This window comes from Nylanderia fulva, unplaced genomic scaffold, assembly GCF_048542155.1.
Source record: "Nylanderia fulva isolate GAGA-0341 unplaced genomic scaffold, ASM4854215v1 Scaffold20, whole genome shotgun sequence".
Lineage (NCBI taxonomy): Eukaryota > Metazoa > Arthropoda > Insecta > Hymenoptera > Formicidae > Nylanderia > Nylanderia fulva.
The window spans coordinates 2728653-2751767 of NW_028190264.1; the positions used below are offsets into that span (position 1 = coordinate 2728653).

The following is a 23115-nucleotide window of genomic DNA, read 5'->3' on the forward strand; positions in this document are numbered from 1 at the left end:
CAATACCGTATAATAATGTTAAATGAAGAATAAATTACATTTAAGCTATTCATTTTTCTTTGTCTGACAAATTTAGATATTGACATTTTTGTTATTTCTAATATTATATAATATATTCACATATATTTTTTCTGATAAAGCATAGAAACATATTTGCATAGAAGCATAGATACATATTTGACATGTTTATTTACATGCGGTAATAAATAAAATTGTATATTCACCTGATAGCACTTATTGTTAGCTCTATTAATCACTTTGTCACTCTTTTCTCTCTATTTGATTTATAAAATATAAATCAAAAGGAATCTGTTCTTTTAAATGTAAAAATATAAAAATATTTAAAAAATTTTCCATTCTTATGAATAATATGCACATAACATGTGCAATTTTTAAATTATTATGTTTTTCTATTTGCAATTAAAATGTTTTGACTATGAATTATCAAGCTGTAGAATGACAAATTTTCAGATTTTTCATGCCTTTGCGTTTTTTTATGTATGTATGTATGTTAATATTTCCATTCAATAACAGACAATACTTCTCTCTTTGGTTTCACTAAAATCAATTTACTATGCAATATACACGTGTACGTTGAAACAATATCTTTATCGATCGCCATACCATCGAATCACATGAATTCACGTGATGAAATTTTTACGGCTATATTGTCGTACGTCTCTGTTAAAAGCACAGTTTCGAACAATCGCACGCACGAAGTGCGTGCAGTATCATCGACTGAATGGAAAACAAATATATGCGCCAATGTATTCACTGCTTGATGATTCTTTTGTTTGTCAAAGAGCACAATCGATGCGTTTGACTTGTACTTGTATTGTGGAAACTGTTGAATACCATAACATGTTTTGCATTTGAGTATACACAAAACAGAAACAAGTTTGAAAATGATTATCGTGGTACGACGTAAAGTGTAATTCATGCATGAAGCATAATATTCAAAATTTAATTACGTACCATTTACCTCATTAATTAGCATTCTCGTTCCATAAACTTCCGTGCATTGGTCGTTGATAACAATATTCCATCAAGTCTCGCTGTTTCCAACCAATTAAACAGATCGAAGAGAGGGATCATCAGGTACTTGATAAATCGCTGATTAAATGATGCAGCTTGTGCGTGTAATACTCAATAATATTTACAGTTTATAATATATAATAATGACAGAACGCATGAATTACTAAAAAATCGGAGTTAAAAACATATTTTTACTTAGAAATATTTATTTATTTTTTATTAAACGTTTTAATTAATAAATGATATTGAGCAAATTCGAGAGAGCTGACTTTATAACGTATGCTGCGGCGTATGTAATAAATAACTTCAAAGCGCTTGCATTCATCGAGTTTTTTGCTATATTCACGGTGATATATTATGATTATTGAGTACTTCTCATTCAGGCTTGACATATAATAGACATCCATTGAACACTAATAACGGTGAACGATAGTGCACCAGGTTATCGATCATAGCGAGTGCGGTTTGAATATTTCGCATGTTTTAGTTTGATATGTGCAATTATACTAGCTGAATGTGGCTTGCGTTTTTTTTTCTGCGTTTCTGTTTTTTGCGTTTCTGTTGGCTTATTATATGTATATGATATTTATATTTGATAAAAATCGCTCACTTTAAGAAAACAGTAAGACAGAGAGAATGTTTTATAATATTATATGCTCTTTATTATACTTATTTACGATATAAAATAATGCCATTTTATGGAAATAGCGAAAACGACATTGATCGTTTAAAGATACATTACTAAGTTCAGAAACGTTTCTTTTATAAAAAAAATCGACGTATTTAAACGTATATTTCCTGCAATACATGAATACACATGAGTATCGCGAAAATATGCAACTTATAGATTTTTGACATTTCACATTGACGTTTCGCATTCACACGATTTCGCGATATCGTAATACCTTGTACAGAAAGAAGCAAATGCATATCATTCACGCCATGAAAATAATATATAGACGTTTATTCATATCACGCTTTCAGTAGAATTCTTGCTGAAAGATGTTCGCAAACACCTCGTGTCTTTCGTTTTTCTTTTGATATACGACTTACATGCATTAAAACGTCATTCAACGCGGAAATTCACTTTATATCATATCGTCACGTTGGCGTACATAGTTTATCCTGTTCTGCCTTGCTGTTCGCCAACTTGTTATTACTGATATAGTCGTAAAAAGATCAGAGACTGAATAGCGAGATGCGTTTTGCAAACCTCCTCGTATTAAGTAGGACTTTCAGCACGACGCGGATATCCCGAAACTGCACTTTATTCCATGAGCTTTCGGGATTATCCGAAATGGTATCAGACATCACGCTAGAAATTCACTTGGTCCAGGCGATGAGACACGGCACGACTTGACTCCGGCTTCTCCGCCAGTTGATCCGTTTAGTCTACGTCAGGTCAACCCGTAACAGTGATTCGGGAAAAGAGTAAAAAGAGAAATAATTTTATTAAATTTTAGCATTGGTGAAAATAAAAAATATATATTTTTCTGTATCGAGGAAAATTGATAAAAATGAATATATAAATAGCATTGAGGGAATATTACAAAATTATAAAAGCAATTTCTTGTAAAAAACAGAAAGGAAATTATAAACTTATTATATCTGTTATATAAAGATGGATTATATTTTATAATATATCTTTAAGTATATATTACCATGGAATTATATGCTAACTTTTCATACACATGAGGCTTTTTATTAAGTATAGAAAAGTAAAAAAAATATATAAGAATATATGTATTATAAATTTTATATTAATAAATTAGCAAAAAAATTGGATAAATGTTTGATGTTTTCAATTATATATATTTTTATTTTTATATTTTTGTAATGAAAAATGGATGGATCAAATTTTCATGAAAATGGAGCTCATGATTTCTGATAAAATGTACATGTTATTGAAAATGATATCATTGTATAATAAATATTACGATTTTATTCGAACATGATACATTATAAATTTTTGCAAACAATAAAACATTTAAATTAGCCATTAGTTAACTTTTTATGAAAAACAAAATATGTTGTTATATTTGAAAAATTATTAATTGAAATAAGAATATAAAAAATATGATCATGCTAACAAGGATAAGAATTTTTATGCAAAAATAATTTTCAAAAGATTCTTATGAAATTAAACAGATAGAAGATCAAGTAAAACATGGATTTCAAGTAAGCGAAGAAAAACTTAATCGGCTAATAGAGTAAAAAATTCTTTATTTTATAAAAAATATTATTATAAAAGTAAAGTTTTTGCTGTTGATCTCATAATCTACGTTAATAAAGAGAAATAGAATCGTGAAAAAATATCTTCGCACAGCTAGAGTTTTTATACATTATATATAGTACACGTTTTAATATTGATTAAAAATAATCGTCGATTATATTCTGGGTATATATTTTTGAAGAGCCCATACTTTTCCAATCTATTTCATGATTCTGCACATCCTTCGACCGTGTAATAAGAAAAATACATCACGTATTCTAAATCTTGTCGAAACGTTGGCAATAAATGTCGTTGTCTCATTTTCAGCAAGAGTCCCCCTGCGATCGTAAAAGGTGTATGACCTATTCTATTTTTGTTTCATATACAGAATGGTCGTCGAAGTCAAAATACCGGATATTCCAGACGAAAAATCTATATGTAGCTATCATAAAACGAAATTGAAAGAGAGAGAGAGAGAGAAATGCTGAATCTTTTTTTGTACGCCTATTATTGTATAAAATAATTATCAATAATACATTTTTTTCGTCGAAATTATCCATCTTTATATAGATATAATTGACACGTACATATATATAATAGGTATATCAAATTTTTAATTTTCTTTCTGTTTCGTAGGAAAATTCTTATGACATCATTCTCATTATTTTCATCGATCTTCATTAAAATAGATAAACGTGTATTTTTTATTCACCAACGCTCGTTAAAATTAATGCTAATAAAATTATTTTTTTTTTACCGAATCGTTAAAAACTGACGTATCATCAATTTAATATTCGTTAACGAGAATTTGATGAAGTTTTCGATGCAACTAGCCAAAAGTCGCTTTATATATGCATACAGAGATAAAGTCTGTTGTTTCGTTTAGGTATACTCATTAATGAAACCACTCAATTTCGCGGTAGTGGAATTCGTGCAGGACTGAAAGCGCGATTATTTATTCAAGCGACGATGGTGATAGCACCATTGTTTTTGTCGTGCGTAACAAATGGGCCGTACTATATACCACAACCCTTACATCCACTGAAATTATACATTGCGAAATATCACGAGCTCAAACAGTACTTGCGTTTTTTTTAATTTCAAAGTATAAATTAAATTTATCGCGTAATTAAAAATAATTATAAAATTCCTTGTTGCAGGCAAATTCTATTAAAACTCGACGCGTTTAACAATTTTAATTGCCAGAATAAAAATTAAATGCAATAAAATTGGTATTACAAAATGAGACGTTTCACACTCATAGAAATTATTTTAGAAATATAAACTGCAAAAGATGCCTCCTTTGGTGCCAAGTTTCTTCGTATATTATTTTCTTATTCAAAATTCTATAAGCTTCACATGATATGGCACAACGTTGAATCCGCTGCGGCAATCTCAGCTTACCATATCGATTGAGTTTCACGTAAACATCGTCTTCGATAATCCTACATATCTCGCGAAATGAAATGCGATTATTATAATATTTTAAATATTATTAGCAACCACCGACAAGAAAACCATAATGCAACCAATGCGATATAAAGCAGGCCGCTCTCTTCCATTTGATACATGCTAATAATTTTATAACACCGAGCTGCCGCGAAAGAGCTCTCATGCAAGCGCGCACATCATTCAGGCCGCCAAATACATCGGGCTAAATCCGGCTTTAAGGAGAAAAGCCTGGAAGTTAATGTTACAGTTTCTCTCCGTGACGAATGCATTTCACGATATGAGCGTGCGATGCAGTGCTCAACCAGCTAAACCGAATGATTTATTTGAGACACGTCGGTGCACGGATTGCAGGTTTCTGTCGAAGATAGAAGGTATTCCGTTTCTGCTTTAGTAAAAACTAAATCGGATCTATATCTTGCAAGTTATTCATAATGTTGGGTGATTGTAAATATTTGACTGTCGCTATGTACCCTCTGCCGAAATTACTGATAAATTATACGCGTATAGGGGAGCAAAACAGGAAAATGACTTGATTTTTATATATATATTACAATATTAAAAAATCGCGTAAATCTAGTAGAATTAGAATTCAATTATAGTATGTATGTACAAAATATACATATATATTTTTTTTCTTTTGCAAAGTCTTTTTCATATGCATCTCAACGAAATTTTTAGTGTGAAAGTAATGCTGAAGCAATCTTCATTTGCAGCACGAAAAATACTGCATTTTATATGCGTATATGCGAGTGTTTGTATGGCAAAGTAACACAATTAACTCATTTTTAATCCATCATATTAGAGATGAAGACTTGGCTCCATTGGGGTTAACCACCATTAGATATACATAACGTACATTCTCTCGCACGAATAACGCCTCGCTCGGCATATTTATGCAGGCGTTGCGTGAAGGCGCAGACGGACCAAACCCACATTATACCAACCCATCTATCTTGCGACGGATAATCCGGCTTACCGACTGTCTCTCTTTCCCTCTCTCCTTTTCTGGGCTACTTTCTTTTTCATACGTTTTGTGGCGAAACTTGATTGAGATATGCTACGATAATGCCCGGCTCCATTATTCCTTCCCTCTTTCTTTCCGCTTTTCACCATCGTCTAGCCGGCTTATCCTTGGCCGATCCTTATGTAGAGACGTTTGTCTTTCATTCCCCCATATCGATGATACTCTATTTTTCTCGACACGATCATGATCACAATAACTAACTAAATCTCGATAAAAATTGCGTCGTAACCGCACTTTTATGAGAAGCTAATCTGCTTAGGTAATTTTTTCTCTTTCTTTTAGCGATTTCGTTATATTATAATCACAAATATTTTATAAAGATTGGAGCGAATAGTAATTTGAAAGTTTGATATATTTCGAAAACGATACTGATATCGATAATACGAATAAATATTTCAAATATAAAAACATCTAAAAGTGAAAATAAAATATATACAGATAATCATTGTGTTAAAAGAATGTAATAAAAATTGTATTACAAGTTTAAGAATTCTAGTTTGAAAAATGATATTGGCAAGAGAGAGAATGATGATATATTTAGATGCTTTTAATTATGCTGTTCGGTGGCAAAAACTTTTCTCATAATTCGCAATTTTACATAAAGTTATTATGAACCGTTGGGGATCAACTGTGTTAGTAAAACTTATGCACTTGATAAACTCATTATCTGAAACTCTAATTGGCCAGCTTTATAGAGAAAGAAAACATTAACTAGGAACAAAGTATATGAATATATGCAATTATCTATGATAAGATGCTATGATGAGATATTATATTTTAAGACATATTCGGATAAATCAAAAAGTCATTATTTTTGTACGTAAAATCTAATAAATATAAAATATTTATAATGTTAGTATGTCAAATATTTATCTCGAAATATTAATACAATGTAATTATATGCATTGTGTTAATCATGTGTTGTGACTATTGATTTCTTTACGTGTGGCTAAATTAATCTGTTTTAAACACAATGTAAAATATCAAAATATATTTCTCACCGCGAGTTATTAATTAAGCTACGTAATCATTTTAATTAGAGATTATATTTTTGATTATATTTTGGTGAATATCTTTTATATGTCGTGAATAAGATTTGCATGAATTATTAATGATCAATATCGTGCTGCAGTTTATTAATTAATCCTATATACACTCGTTGTTATCATCTACTAATATATGTACAATCGTATCAGCGCTGATTGGCAATCATTTTCTTCGTTAGCGTTTTAAGTTTTACATATTTTATCTCCAATCTGTATTCAATCAAAACCTCATTTTTCCTATAATGCATCTCTGTAAAATAACATATTTCGCATACCATGTTAAAGCATATGTGTAATGTCTACATACTTATTTATTTATACAAAAATCTAACAATGCAACGTGAAATTAAACATGTGCATCAACAATACACTGTTATCAATGAAGAGATTCATTATACTAAAAAATGTCAAAATTTTGACAACGCAAAACTGCGTAAAAAAATCTATCACTTCCAGAAAGAAATCTCCATTTTGCGGTAGTATCCGACACTTCGATTGAAACCTATCATTTTGTCTGTCAAGAATGGTTTTGACATAACGTTTTGCAAATAAGTGACAATGCGCAATTCTCTTTTTCTAATGCGAACGAGTTTCCCTAATGATCGTACTTGCTGCAGATTACATATTAGCCGTGCATTAGTACGTTTGCTATGGTGGCAAAACATATATTTCGTGTTAAATAATTACGATCCACCTAAAACACAGCCGCAACTGCCGCGCGACATTACCATAATTCTAATAAGCAAACAGTGACACATGCAATTGACATAATCGCGCTTACACGATGCAAGTACGTCGGTCGCAAGTATTCTTGCAAAGATTTGCCATTTTTTATTATCGATTGAAACGTGTTCAACGTGTCTACTTTCAACATATACTTTCAACTGATTATTTACTTCATTGTTTCGCGATACTTTGATTTTTATATTTTATATTTTCAAACAATTGCCATTAATGTATAAGAGATGTGCTTTCTATAATATTTTTTTCTTGCATTTTTTTGTATATAATTTGAATCTTTGTATAAATAATGACTGACAGCAGGGTTTGATATATGCGTAAAGTACATTCGAAATTGTGTTTTAACCGTTTGCATTGTCCACGTAAAATACGGCACAATCTTGATACAGTATCTAAACGACATCGTAACGATATCGCGTAAAAAATCGTTCCATCTAAATAGACTTTTAGGATAAATGCAGACACTCTCGCAGTGATATTTATTTGTCAAAGTCAGTGCGAAATTTGCCTCGACAAATTGCAACTGTGCCGCGCACAGCTCCACAGGTCGTTCCACACTATTTTATGGCGACTGTATGTCGACCTCGAGTTTCTTTCATATAAATTTTTTCCTTGTATGATTGTACATACATCACGGATATTGTAGAAGTTTTAACAGACGCGATATACATCCTAAACACTTATTAGTAATCACTTGTTCATATATAAAAACGGATTTGTTTCAGTGCAAGTGCAAAAATCATGTTTCAATACATAATTGATGAAGTATGAAATAAACGACACTATTATTAAATTTTGTATTGAGAAGTTTTTGCCAGACTGGATTTATTAAATAGAATATTGTATAGTAAAAATTGCCATTAAGTAAGTAAAAGCAGTAAGCGCGGTTATACGCACATTTTATTAATTATTACGTACGTATATTTATTATAATATAGATATTTTACACCATAGTACTATTCTAATTGTTTTAATTTTAAAGCTAATTGTTGCTTGTTATCTTTATCTTAGATTTTTGTTTTAAAGTATATTATAATAAAGAGAACAGAGACAGATTTCACTTTTATCAATATTTATTTAACAGATTTATACCAACATATATATAGTTTTTAACTCACAACTTTGAATTTACATAATTTTGAATGCAAACACGTATATCATTCATACGCGATAATCTCCTTTTCACAGAGAATCACTAGTTTTAATTGTCCAATCAAATACGGACATTCCTTCTCATTATGTACGCACTTCCGTAAATCCGTGATTGTGAGAGCCCGGGATTAAACTCGTTCCGTTAAAAGAACCATTTATATTACGAAGTGATTAAATCCACAGGCACAATGCACATATTTGTAGGGAACCGACGAGAATAGAAAAAGAAAAATCGAACAATGTGTTAAAAGCATTTTCGCACTGCTAATTTGTGAACTTACTTTGCTAATGCATCTGAACCTTTTTTCGCTCAAAATTTGTTAATTTCTATTGTAAAGAGTCTCCACTTCTCTCTGTACAAAGCTCTTGTTTTAATGCATCGTTTTTAAGAGGGAGAATTTGAATACTCAATTTTAAACATTTCTATTATATTAATATTAATGTGCGTGTTGTTGCCCCACGAAAATTGATATTAAAAGTTTTGTAATATGCATTCGGAATAATATTTAAATTAAGATAATATTTTATACAGATAATTATTGTTGCAAAAATAATTATAAAAATTTGTATAATTAAAAAGTATTTTAATTATAAAAATAATAAAAAAAGAATGATATATGAGACAGAGATCGCGTTTTATCATTATTTATTATTAAATTCTTGCATATCATATGAAATATTAATAAAACATGATACACAGGAAAAACATAAAAATATATCACATCTAAAATGACACAAGAAACTATTATTTCAATTGAAATGTCGCATATCGCTTGAATTATTTCCCGTCAGGGAATGCTTCAAGGTTTGCATCATCTGTTGTGAAAATAGTCGGGTGCGTGATACATAAGAAACAATCACGCGATGTATTAATTATCTTAAAAGCAGAGCGTAGTTCGCTTCATTAAGCGCAAGACCGTTGATTAATGTCGTCGCATAAGAAGCGACCACCGTAACGACGATGAATTAGTAAAACCACGCATACCACCCATACTTGGGCCGGTAAAGTAACGTTGCTTTATAGCAACAAAAAGGCAAGGTAGGATCACAGGGTAACCGCATTGTTAACTGCGAAACGTTCGCAGTTTTGCCCAAGTAGTACGCGCCAAGAAACTCACTGTCGCATAGATATGCATCTGTCGCGGTAGCCGCGATGCAGTAAACTTTCTCTGTGTGCGTTGGGAATACTTTAAGTTTCAAGTGCTCCTCGCGGGAATCGCGCGGGCGCGGTTTACATGCTCCATTCTGTAGAAAAGAAATTTCCCCCGGGCGATAGTAGGATGTAATTCCGACGTGGGACATATCTGATTAGTGCACATTGGTCTCTCTCTCCGTTTTTTTGTCGCCGATAAGTTCTCCGCCGGTGCAATTCCTGGAATTTCTCGATTACACTCGAGTTTCCGCATTTACGACATTTGAGATGATCATGGATGCACTTATTCTAAGTTTCAGGTAATCCTTCTGCGCGAATAAACTTTACATAAGGCCATGTTCAAAGAAAATGGCAACGTCATGGAATAAATTACGAATTAGAGAAACCATATTTAAAAAAAAACACTAGCGAAATTATTTTAATTTACTTTTTACTTGAAAAAAGTAAAATAAATGTATCATGATCAATTATAAGATGAAATATATAATTGAGATTTCATTGAATATATATTAGTGTATTATTATTTAATCTAAGAGAATGACATATAATCAACAAATAAATTGCATAATATTTCATATGTCATAAATAAATATGAAATAATTAGTTTAAAAGCTACTACATACATCAACTTAATTATCTTTTGTACAATGAATGAATATAATTTGCACACGAATTATCTTCGGAAACAGTATTTTGACATAAAATAGAAAGAGCGCTTTGTATCATACGTTAATTTGGTAATTATTGTAATGAATTAATTAACTGAAAGGTTATCATTTAATTATTCCATGCGTGACGTTTCACACATTAAAAGCATTATTTCAATCAACACGCAAAGTGTAATAAGAACATAATAAAAGAGCGCGTTCTACATTATTATATCACATGCATGTAACTAGAATAAAAGATTAAAGCGTGATTGGATATATAAAGTTAATTAAAATTTTCTTTAATTACATATAAAGTGTATATTGTTAATATTCATAATAGATTATGATTTGAAAAATATTCATAGTTTTACGAATTTTTATAATTTGTGATACAATTCATATTCTGCTTGTTTCTTGTTAGTAGCTGTTTAACATATAAATTAATATTGTAGTTAAGTGAAAAATTAAGGACTTTTGAGCTGAATTATTTAGCATTTGATAATATAAATATTTATTTATTATATTGATTTTTTTACATGAGAAAAATATGTATCATCGAGTATTTTCTCGTGAAATTTCATTTTTGCATGTCTATTCAAATATGTATAAATTAAATTCTCTTTTCCATAATTATATTTTCTTCCACACTGTTTAATGCAGCCTCTAAAAACGTTATAAAAAAAGAAGCTATTTTTGTAGTTTAAATGCACCGAAAAATTATGAGAAAAAGCTAAACTTTTAAATACTGCAGAAATGTGATGTCTTCATTTGTAATTTGCTTCATGGAGAAGGTGTGGTTTAGGAAGAATTTAGAAAATATGAAAGAGAGTACCTAAACACATATCAGAAGGGAGAATATGTATATACCGGGTGTCCAGTGACTCACGTTTTCCTCAGCGAAAATGATAAGAAAAGTTATCTTTTTTTTAATATTCCCAATTTTTGCAATCATGTATCTGTGTAACTAAGCCTTAAATTAAAATTTTATTACAGTAAACTTAACCTGAAATTAACTAAAAAATGTAGCTTTGTTAATAATTTATTTTTACAAAGCTTAATTTACAAAAAAGCTTTTATTTTCAATCATTTATAACTTAAAAATTATTGGTGCCAGGACATTTTTGCTGAAGAAAAATCGTCTCAGAAATCTCTCATTAACGTGTTAAACGCAAGTCACCGGACACCCTGTATATATTTACTAGGAAAGGAAATGCAGTGTTAACTGCGAAAACTCAATCGAGATGATATACCTGCAATATAACGTAGAGAGCAGCGTGAATCGTGCTTTCTTCACTGAAGGGGCTCGCTGCAAGTTTAAAGCATTTCGCATAGAACCGAGAAAAGTGGTAAACTCACATATTCGTGTTATATGTTCCAATGGGGCGAGGATTTTGTCGCGTTTACACTTCCTCGCATGCGAGAACTTTCGGTCACTTGAAAAGTTTCTTTTTCCCCCTTTGTATATATACGGTCTGTCCCCATTTCGCGATAAAAGTTCGCGGCAATATAAGTTACCGATGCGTAATCCATCCATTAAAACTGATGCATTGGTTGCTGCAAACAGTTTATACTGTACTTAAAGTTATTGTATCTTTTACGAAAGAATATATAATACCGAAAGAAAAGAACGTTTGAGTTATCAATATCTCTCTCTATTTAATAATGCATTATTAATTTACAGAAGAAAGTTGAGATAATTTCATGTTCAATATTATTTATTTACCATACTTATCAATTATAATTATATATTATTATAGTTTTTAATTTTTACATGAGATATTTTTTGTACATCTTTCAAATAAGATACAAACATTTGAAATTTAATTTCAGTTTGAATTTTTTATTTTTGAACAAAGATGTACTATATATAAATTTTTGTAATAATTTAATATAATATTTGGCAGGAAATCTCTTGTACTTATCTTTTAAAGTATCCGAAAATTGTTCGGACTAAGAAACAAATTAAAACGACGTGCCTTGTATTTTAAAAAGACGAGACTGAATCCGTAAGAATATTCGCACTTGTGCTCGTTTTTCACCGGATATTTTTGTCTTCGACCGAATGATCGTCGGCAGGTTCGTCGTGCAAAAGCGGCTATAATTCTTTCCTAGCAGATTCTTGAAATGTCTCGGCGCTTACACGTCGAAAAGAAAACAACAAATAATAATTTATATTTCTCGTAAGTAAGATCGAGTCCGGACTAAAATTATCGACTTGTATCTGTCACTGGCTTCGTACGAAGGGTGGGTGAGCTTAATATGTTTGAAAATTTAAAAAATGCGAGAAAGAAGAGGAAGAGAAGTTGCTCTCGCAAGTAATAGAAAAAAGACATTCTGCTATTTAAATTTAGAAGCTCTCTTGTTGCGTTGAATCTAGGGGAGTTAAAAAAAGACGATAAAAATAAAATTATTTTTAATATTATATTTAAAATTCTATTTTTAAAATTTGTGATATTCGTAATTGCTCACGTTTTTAAAAATGCAATACGGAAAATTCGAAATACAAGACTAAAATACAAATAGCAGCCTGAGATATCTTTTTGTTAACATAATAAAATCTGATCAATTTTGAAAATATTTTTGCATTAATAAAAAGTTGATAAAAGAAATGAAATTTTTTACAAATAAAAAGGATTATAATATGGTTTTATATTGTAATATAATTTACTAATTTTAATTTCTTATATAATATAGTTTATCACATAAAACAATCATATATATATATATATAAATTCGGAGAGTTGCATTTTACTTAATATTTTACTGTACACTCTCGCGTATCAAAAGTGCACAAGAAATATCTATTGCATTTGTTAAAAAAATATAACTTTAAATTTATTTTCAATATCCTCTTATGTTGAAACACATAAAATCGAAATTTTCCCACGTAAAATGGTTTTCATGTTTGATTTATTTTATATCTGAAAAAATATACAGTGAAGTAAATATGAGTTTTATAAATGCTGGAAAGCTAATATATACATATATTGCGTCGGGCGATATTAATAACGTTTTGTAAATGATATTTGTATATGAGCAGCAGCAGCAGCAGTGCCGCTTTATACGAAAGAGATCGATAATACCGAGAAAGGCACTGAAACTCAGATGCTTGAACGAAACAGACTGAAAAAAAAAAAAAAAATATATCGAAGGCTGCAATTCTTTTGTATGGCGAATACTGGCAGCGAGCCCGCGGCCTTAACGGAAATATCCTTCCACTTGCTCTACTCTGGATGTCGATTTCCGGCGTGTTTACGGATTCCCGCGCGCGTCGTGTATTTTGGAGAAGAAAAATACGAGATGCGACCACGTGAAACTCGAAATGGAAACGCGGGAGATGTACTTATTTCGATTTTCGAATATCCGCGCAAATTCGTCCTATGCGTTATTTCGCCGGTATTAAGCACACTCGGCGTTTATCTTGCAATCGCGCGATTATATAAAAAAAAAATATTCCACGCGGATTATTCTGTCATACAGCTAAAAATAATAACGTGATGGCGCGGTTGTCTCTATAATTTTTTTCCTTATTAATTAAAATATAATACTTTAGTGATAAATATAATTCTTTTTAAACAAAAATTGACATTTACAATACATACGTTGTCTTATTTTATTATTTAGTCTCATATACTTCAATACAGAACTATACACACACACACACACACAGACACATATATATATATATATATATACATGAAATATATAAATACAACTTTGTGTTGAAGATTTGTGTATTGTTCGAAAATCTATATAGAGAATATTGAACGGAATTAATACATATAAAAAATGATGTAAAAATGATTATTGCTGAGACCAATATTTCCCGCTTGTTTGTTTCTATTGAATGAAATGTGTTTCTGCGCACAAAAAGATTTTCTTATAATTACAATAATTATTTATTTTTGATTACGTTTAATTGCAATATAATCTCATAGACTAATTATTTTTAAATAGCCAAAGTTCTTTTCAAAAATGCATTGTAGCATGTTTTCGCAAAATTTCAACCTTTATAAGCAACGTAAACACGTCGAACATTATTGACAGCTCATTGAAAGCTGAGTTTACTGGGTAATAGACGTTCAATCATTAATGCGACAAGGCGAAAATATGCGACAACTTTAATATACAATCTGTTCATTCATCAAAGTTAAAAAATATACATTAAACGAGAAATATTGACAAAAAAACTTTTATTCAAATATCTTGCGTTTAATGTCATAAAAATTTGATTTAAATAGTTTAAATTATAATGTATTAGTATTTAATGATAATGCACTTGATCATGGCTGTAAAACATATTGTAAAGGAAACTAAACTCAATTAATTATATCAATTATTAATCGGCATGATTTATAAAAGATCATATAGTATGACATTCTGTGCATATCGAATACACAATTAAATTCGCGCTATACTTTATAAATAAGTTATATAATTTCCACAAAATACTAGAATTCTAAACAATATAATGTGCAATTGAAATCCTTGTTAAAGTCTATAAAATACACACACACAACACAGTTTTTTCCTTACAGTTTATGTTAAAAGAGTGATATATTTCATATAGGTATTTTGCATTTTTTGTAAAATTGTAAAACGTATGCATCGCATGAATGAACCTCTTGTTGAAGACGAGGTAGCAGGATTGTCGTCACCTGGTCGTAAATCCGCACCGTTCGCACGTTGCTACTGCACTTTCATCGTGTCGCGTACCGCGAGAATTCAGAAAAGATTTATTTAGTAAGTGATTTAGTGATAGACCAGTTCGTGAACCGGTCAGACAGACTGATCGACCGACCAATGCACCAATGGCGCACTACGTTGATAAAAGAAGCGAAGCTTGGGGAATTGGGATTGGATGAAGAATCGCATTCGATGCCCAAGGAAAATATCGCGGGAGGAAATATCGTCCAAAGAAATATCGCTGTTCCGAAGAACCGTCATTATTTTTATTACATATAGCACCATATAAATTCTGGTTAACATTACTTTTGTAACTTTGTGAGAATCGGCTAGTCGTTGAAATTGACCGAGTACAATCGATTTATAAAACTTTAATTGATTTTAATAATTTTAGATTTATTAATTACAATATGCTGTCATATTTATTTATTACACTTTATTTAATTACGTAAAACCAAGAATTTTTTTAAAGATTTCATAGTATATATATAGATTTTAATATTTTATAAAAATTAAAAAAAAACTTTGAAAAAAGTATTGAAATCTTAAATTTAAAAATATTTTGTAATATTGCAAAATATATATGGTGTGCATACACAGCAATACACAATATATACATATATTCAAATTTTAAATCGCTTTTCTGTGACACCATAAATGCTCGTAAAATGTGTTAGAAATACACGTACTTTGCCGACATGAGCAATGAAATTGAAGTATAAAATGACCACCGCCATTGCTGTTTTGCCAAGATAGATCTTAAAAGCGATTGCGCACATACGAATCGCCATTGGTGAAATGTGTTTTGTATCGGAAAGAGTCGTTAGAACTTCAAGAAAGGAGAGAGTGACAATAAATCTGACTCGTACGTGCGGCATTTATGCCAACGGACGGAAGACGTAAAGCACGGAAAGTGACAACCAAAAACAAAAAAATTTGCTGTTCGTCGAAGGATTTACGAGAACGTATAACATAGAGTAGCTGAGTCGAGATAACTGCACATGTGACGTGCATTATCAATTATAAATGCAAATCAAGAGCTCATTTAACTCTTTACGTGTCGACGAAAATAATTTCTCGATTTCCTATATTTATCTTTTGTGGTATTTTTTAGGATATTAATCTTAGTTACTTAAATATTAGATATTAGTACTTCATGAAATAATGTTGACACTTGTTATGCGCTGTGTCGTTATCCTTTTTCTCTTCTTTTTTTTCTTGCTAATGGATCTCTTTGATGAGCCACTCGGCGGAATACTTTTTGCTTCTCGACAAAAAGTAAAAATATATAGTATGGCATGCCGTCTTTTTCCAAGCATTGTAACCAACTTCCGGAGTCATGTGATAAATCTAGAGGGAAGAGCATCATCGCCAAAACGTATCGTTATAGTAATTCCACTCCTTGGTGAATTTTCTTATACAGAGATCGAAAAATATCTGCTCGATTCACTAAAACGACTCATTAAGTTGTTCATTGGACATAAATTTTTCTATTTTTCACAAAAAAATTAAGAGTTAGAACAAAATTAGAACAAATAATCAAGCTGAAGAAAAGATTTATTGAATGATTCAATGTTTTATAGAGAAGAGGGATAGAGAGTTCTTACAAAAGAAATAAAACGGAAACACCAAAAAGAAAACAGAAATCATGAGATCAATCAGAACCTCGTACAATACGTTTTTCGCATCATCGATAACAAACTCTAACTTTATTATAGGACAAAGGACCCGCATTGAGTGATCTCATTTTACGGTAAACGTGAAGCAGAAATACGGGTCGATGAGCTCGATGAGCTATCGACCGTGTGAGCACAATTTTATGTCGACGATCCCCTTCGGAACGAAAGACGTTCCTTTTAATAGAAAGTCAATTTAATAGACGCGAAACTAGTTAGATATTATCTCGTACAATCGATGATATAGCGAAATTACAAACACCTTACGCGAGATAAAGTTATATATATATATATATATATATATATATATATATATATATATATATATATATAATATGACATAAAGTCTACGTACAAGATTATTGAAAAATAAAAATACGCATAGTGTACTCTCTGCTTAAAAAAAAAAAAAGAAAATTAAATTCTTTATTTGAAAAAATTTATCTTTATTCTGAGAGAATTTTTGCTAATTTCTTTTCTTCCTTTTCCTTCGAATTTTTCCATCTTTCATTGATACAATTTCCAATTCACGCTGCGTATATCAATTCCGCAAAAGTGTTATGTATACTCTACTGTTGTTTTTGTATATTCTATTACTTTTTTTAAAATGAATATTGATTTACAAGATTCTCCCTTTTGATCATAAACATGTATTTGTTGTTATCGCGATTCGAAGAGAAAATATAGGCGTTACGCGTTCCATCGCATCTCTCATTTTCGCGAAAACAATATCCAAAGGGGTCCGTGACTGGAAACGAGGAAAATAGAATTCTTTGTAGGTTTTTCTGAGTATATAAAGCTATAGGTGCTACACGAGAGTAATGGTATTTGCCAACGCACGCGACCTCCACTGTAAATACATATATATATATATATATATATATATATATATATATATATATATATATATATGTACGTCCTTCAAGAGAGACGTTCAGACGAATGACGAATATTATATATTTATATAAGGGCACGTCGTATATTATATGTGCAACAATATTTCGGAAGCTTCGTGCTTCCTTTAGAAATACACACGAACGCGACATACTTAGCTACTCAAGATGAGAAAACCGCGACATATTCTTTATATTTATCATATTTCATCGGAATGTACGTCACATTTCTCGAAATGTCATAAACGTGCTTAAATTCGCAATTCGCTAGAAATCTGTTTAGTGTGCATTAAATTAAATCAATTTTATAACATCCCCTTAGAATTTTATTTAAAAATGTTGCAATTCTAATTTGCATGAGAATCATACAGTTTCAAATTATAATAAAATCTATTATTAATTTTTCTCTTTATGAAAATATTTAATGAATATTATAGGTATATACATATATATATATATATATATATATATATATATATATATACATAATTTATTTTTCGCATTATAAAAAGTTAAAAAATTATTTGAAATTTTAATTAAAGTTAACTTTTTAGAGTAAAAACAATGTATTACAATGTAAAAGATCCTGACAATATAATCAAAACAGAATATAATCAAATATCATATTCAGCTCTTTAAGTGAAGTGAGATTATGCTTTGTCAAATGTATTTTTTAATCCACAGTAAAAACAACGCATATAATCTGATGATTTTTATTTCATTAAATTTTAGAACGGATAAAAAAAATTTGTAAAAGACAAAGTCAATATTTTTGTGCACGTATGCGTGTATTTTGCACAAATTATATCTTGAAAAAACATTTGACATGGATAATATCGATTAGCGAGATTGCATATATAGGAAAGTTATATTATGTATATGCTTATAATATTGTGCAGAGAGAATATTTGAAAAGTACGTGAAAATTCTTCCGGTTCGTCATCTGATGTATTTATTTCACGTATATCACGTATCTTACTTTCTGCCGTAACGTGAGAAATAAATTCTGCGCTGCCGATGCAATGCCCATAGGAATTAAAGCTGCAAACAATCGCGGTCTCATATGCGTGACTGCGATGCAGAATCGCGCACACATATTTAACTTTACTATTTTTATATTTGAATTTCAACGGATAAAAATATGCTATTTTGCACATTTTTTTCTTGTTATTTAAAACAATATCAAATTGCATTATTGTTTAATTGTAATAGAATAGAGCAATAAATTCACAACATTTTTAAAACAAATTGAAAATAGCTGTTATTTTTATTTGTTCGCTTGATTAATTTTGAATCGCACAATTTTTATGTAGCTGTTAATATTTAACGATTATATGTTCCTTTTTTATGTTATCCCTCTGCTATATTTAATAAAATACGTCGAATTCCTGCTAGGCTATACATTTTTTAAATTTTACAAATAAATTTGTACTTCACGCGAAATGATGTTAATTCAGGCTTACACAAGTGGGCTATTCCGAAGAAACCGCTTGAGACACATTGCACATTAAAAAATAAACAGCCATCACAGAAAACTTGCTTCTTAACTTTCAGTACTGCTCGTTGAAACTACTTTTATTTTAGAAAATTTACAATTTCTCTCTTAGGCTCAGCAAAATCGTGAAATTAATATGTATATATTGTAAAATATGAATAAGAGAGATAGAGCACTTTTTGAAGAATAACAGAACAAAAATAATTTTTTTCAATAATAATATTATACATTTAATATAATATATAAGGAATTATTTAAAAGACAAAATAACAAGAAACATTTATAGAAATATATAGAAACAGCATAGGATTGATTATATTAATAAATAAGAAACAATCAATACATTTTTATTACAGATTCTGATTATTTAAATTTACAATTAATACGTGTTAATAATATTACCCTATTAGTCATTACTGCAAATACTACAAAATCGCTCGTTTTTGCGCGGGATGCGAACAGTGCAGTCATCTTCAGGATGAATTGAGAAAGATGGTTCCTTGAAGAAAAAGTGATAGCGTGAACTGCACGATGAATGTCTCGAGTGAAAAAGAGATTATCGCAGGTATGTTGCAATTTCATCGTAGTACGCGAGACGAAGAGAAAGCAACGCGAGAAAGCGAGGTGAGGAAAACAAGAAGCTACAAAATTGTTTGCCGGAGCACGGACAGCCGAGCATGAGGGAGAAAACGAAACGCTTAGCAGGCGAGGATCTGATTTACTTGCTCCAGGTGGATGTAGATTTCCGCCGTCGTTGTTGCTCGTAGAAACCCGACGCCTCTGAAACACGATGTTGCAGGAAGCTCTTAAAATTCAGCGGTATAACCCCAGTGACTGGTTTGCCGAAATTTCACAATGCGCGATGAAAATGTTCGTCCGTGAATAGGAAACGAGACGAGGATGTTACATCTTTTTGTTCATTTCACCAGAGATCGAGGAACAATACACTGCGTTGATATAACATATTGCACAAAATATTGATGGAATAATGTTTTTTTAATTTTTCTTAAAATTGGATAGATTGAACAGTAATGAACAGTATATTGGTCTTAATAACGGATAGAGTGATTAATATTTCATGCATATTAAGCGCAATCAATTTGATTCTGAATCAATTAAAATCATCTTTCAATGAGTAAATGTGATCAATATTAATTTATGATTTGTTTAAAAAAACCTATTAAGTTATTTAAAAGAGATTTTTTTTTTTAAATAAATGCAAATTTTAATTCTTGATTTTGTTCTAATATTTATCTATTTTTATTCTTGTGAACAAACAGACACGAAAAGGTACCTAATTTAATATTTTACTACTTTTTACTGAACTGAACTTTACTTCGAGCAAATGTAGAAGCTGGTTATATACATACCCTTCTTCGCAAAAAGGACGGTAAATGGAGCGAATGAATTTTGATCTTATCAGTGCGCGGTTATTCTCGATAAGAATGGTGCACCCTCTATCTAGTCTCCAGCTGAGTCTAGAAATTTCGAGTCTGATAACATCAGAATACGTGTAAAACCTGATGTTTATGAGCCGCAGACAATCGCAAAAAGTAATTGGCACGAGAACTCTTTTTTGAAAAATATCAGATGCATTCAAGAAAAATAAATTTGTTGAAACAGTTGAAGTTAATGAAAATTAATGAAAAATAATTTATTTTGCCTTTATTTCTCTCTTCTAAATTACTTGTGAGTCTTTAATGTTTTCATATTTGTAAAATAAAATTGATCTCCTTTAATCGATATGCTAACTGTGTATAATATGCTGTAAATGCTGTTATTAATGTATTAGTAATAGTAATAACAGATTGAAAATAAATAGACTGAAAATTTTCCCCTAATTTTTGCAAGAGCACATTGGTTGTATTTTATTTAAAATACACTATTTTCTCTCATTACTTGCTACTTGGTATCGAGATATACGGTTCTGGAGATCTTTCAAAAGTACCTTAGACCAAAGTGTAGGATAAAAGCACTTCGGGCAAAAACTTAGCTTGTCGCATCCTGAAATTGAATGAAGGGAAAAGACATCTTGTAAGGCATTGACTTAAAAATTTGCGAGCAAAACTCTCATAAATGCCAAACACAACGAAAGCTTCTTTCAGTAAAATAGGAAGACTTAGTTGCCGAGACACAATGAATAGTACAGTACATGAGGTTATCACGCTTTAGAAGAAATCCCAAGGGAGAATGTTATATACATATATCAATGTTATAAAAGAACACCTTAAAAGAACACTCTTATTGAGATGCTTTCCTGTTTGAATGTCGCACAAGATACAGTAGTGTATATACGTATACTATCAAGCTATTGCTTTCTTGCATCCGAGATGCAAGGAACGAAAGGAGTATAAAATATACGAAATAGTAGCTCTCTCTGTATATAAAGTATATTATTCCATTATTACGTCAACTATTTTAAGTGCTCTTACGTTATATTTACATTAACGATGTCTCTCTAAATTCCATCTTACGTTTGTATGAAATGTATCTATTATTTAAATTAGAGAAATTAGAAAATAAAAAATTTTTAGATTCTTAAATAATAATATTCATTACATAAAGGGATACAAACTCGATTACAAGAATTATTTTATTGAAAAAAAAAACAAGATAACTAATATATTTATATTATTGTATAATTAGAAACCCTAATTTCATAATTTATGAAATTATTTAAAAGGAATATTATTCATATTAAATGTTATCACGATAATCTGCGTAGCAGTTAATGATAACAGATTCAATAAAAAAAAAAAAAACACACAAAGACCCCGAAGAAGGAAGATAAAAATCGATACATGCGCGCTTGTTAATTAAAGCGAATTATTTTGTAAATGAAGTTATCTATATTTTCGTCTGAACGATATTAAGTATTAAATTTCGTTAGTTATCGGCTGTTGAAAGCTGAAACGATAAATGGCGAAAAGTTAAAAACGCACGCATATGAATTTGCATCGCGTACGTTTTCACAAATGGAATTCGAACACCCATTTATAGTCGCACCCCTTTTCGCACGTTCCACTCATATATCGTTACTTTATTCGATCGCGAGTTAAAGTGTGAGTTACTATTATCTCGTGGAACACTTCTTCATTCTCTTTCTTTTTCGAGTATATTTGAATGCTGTGATTAAAATCGGTGCGAATTGTGCCACAGCGTTCGCTTAAAAAGTTATATTACAAAAAGATTATATAAGAAATTTTCATATAAATGTCAATATCGCACTTAATTGTTTAAAGCATATAAATTTTACGGACAATTTTTAGTAAATGATTTTATGTCGAAACTTGAACAGTAATATATGTTTAAAAAGCATCTTTGAACAATCTAAAAAGACCAACTATATTGAACTTAAAAAAATATTTCCCTTCTGTGATCGATTTATTATTACTGTTTCAGTTACTGGAGCGTCCACGGGAGAGGCTGAGGACCCGCGGTGGAGCACGTATAGCACCCGAAAAACGAGTCGATCATCGTTGCCGCGATCCTGGCCATCCTCGAGTTTGGAACATGCCGCGAGGGAAACCAGACTCTCGAACGGCAAGCTTCCGGAAACTACATCTTGGAGCGTAGACAGATCGAGCCCCGGAACTCGTTCGGATCCGAGTTTCCTAGGAATGGTGATCGAGAGGTCCGAGGAAGACGAAGATGGGAGAAGGGTACAGCAGTCACTGGGGAGCAATGACACCGAGGTTGCGAGGAGGACACGCTATAACCCGTCCATCTCGCCCATGAGCGACAAAATGAGGATCCAGACGGATCCGTCCAATCCGATTTCCATCGAGTCATCTTCGACGGTCGGCTATCATCTCGCCAAGATTTCGTCGGTTCCTGGAAACTCCTACGACGTAATTCGTACCAAATCTTATATCTATAGCTGGTAGATTATTCGAAAAT

At 30.9% G+C, this 23115-nt stretch overlaps 1 protein-coding gene across 3 annotated transcripts in view; it reads left to right on the forward strand.

The window, feature by feature from the left end:
- The window catches only part of Neto (Neuropilin and tolloid-like), a 113744-nt gene that overhangs the window by 43249 nt on the left and 47380 nt on the right, over positions 1-23115 (forward strand). For all 3 annotated transcript variants that reach the window (XM_029319908.2, XM_029319909.2, XM_085482367.1), the window contains one exon: positions 22618-23066. In XM_029319908.2, the coding sequence (XP_029175741.2) occupies positions 22618-23066 (449 nt within the window). The remainder of the gene's footprint in view (positions 1-22617; positions 23067-23115) is intronic.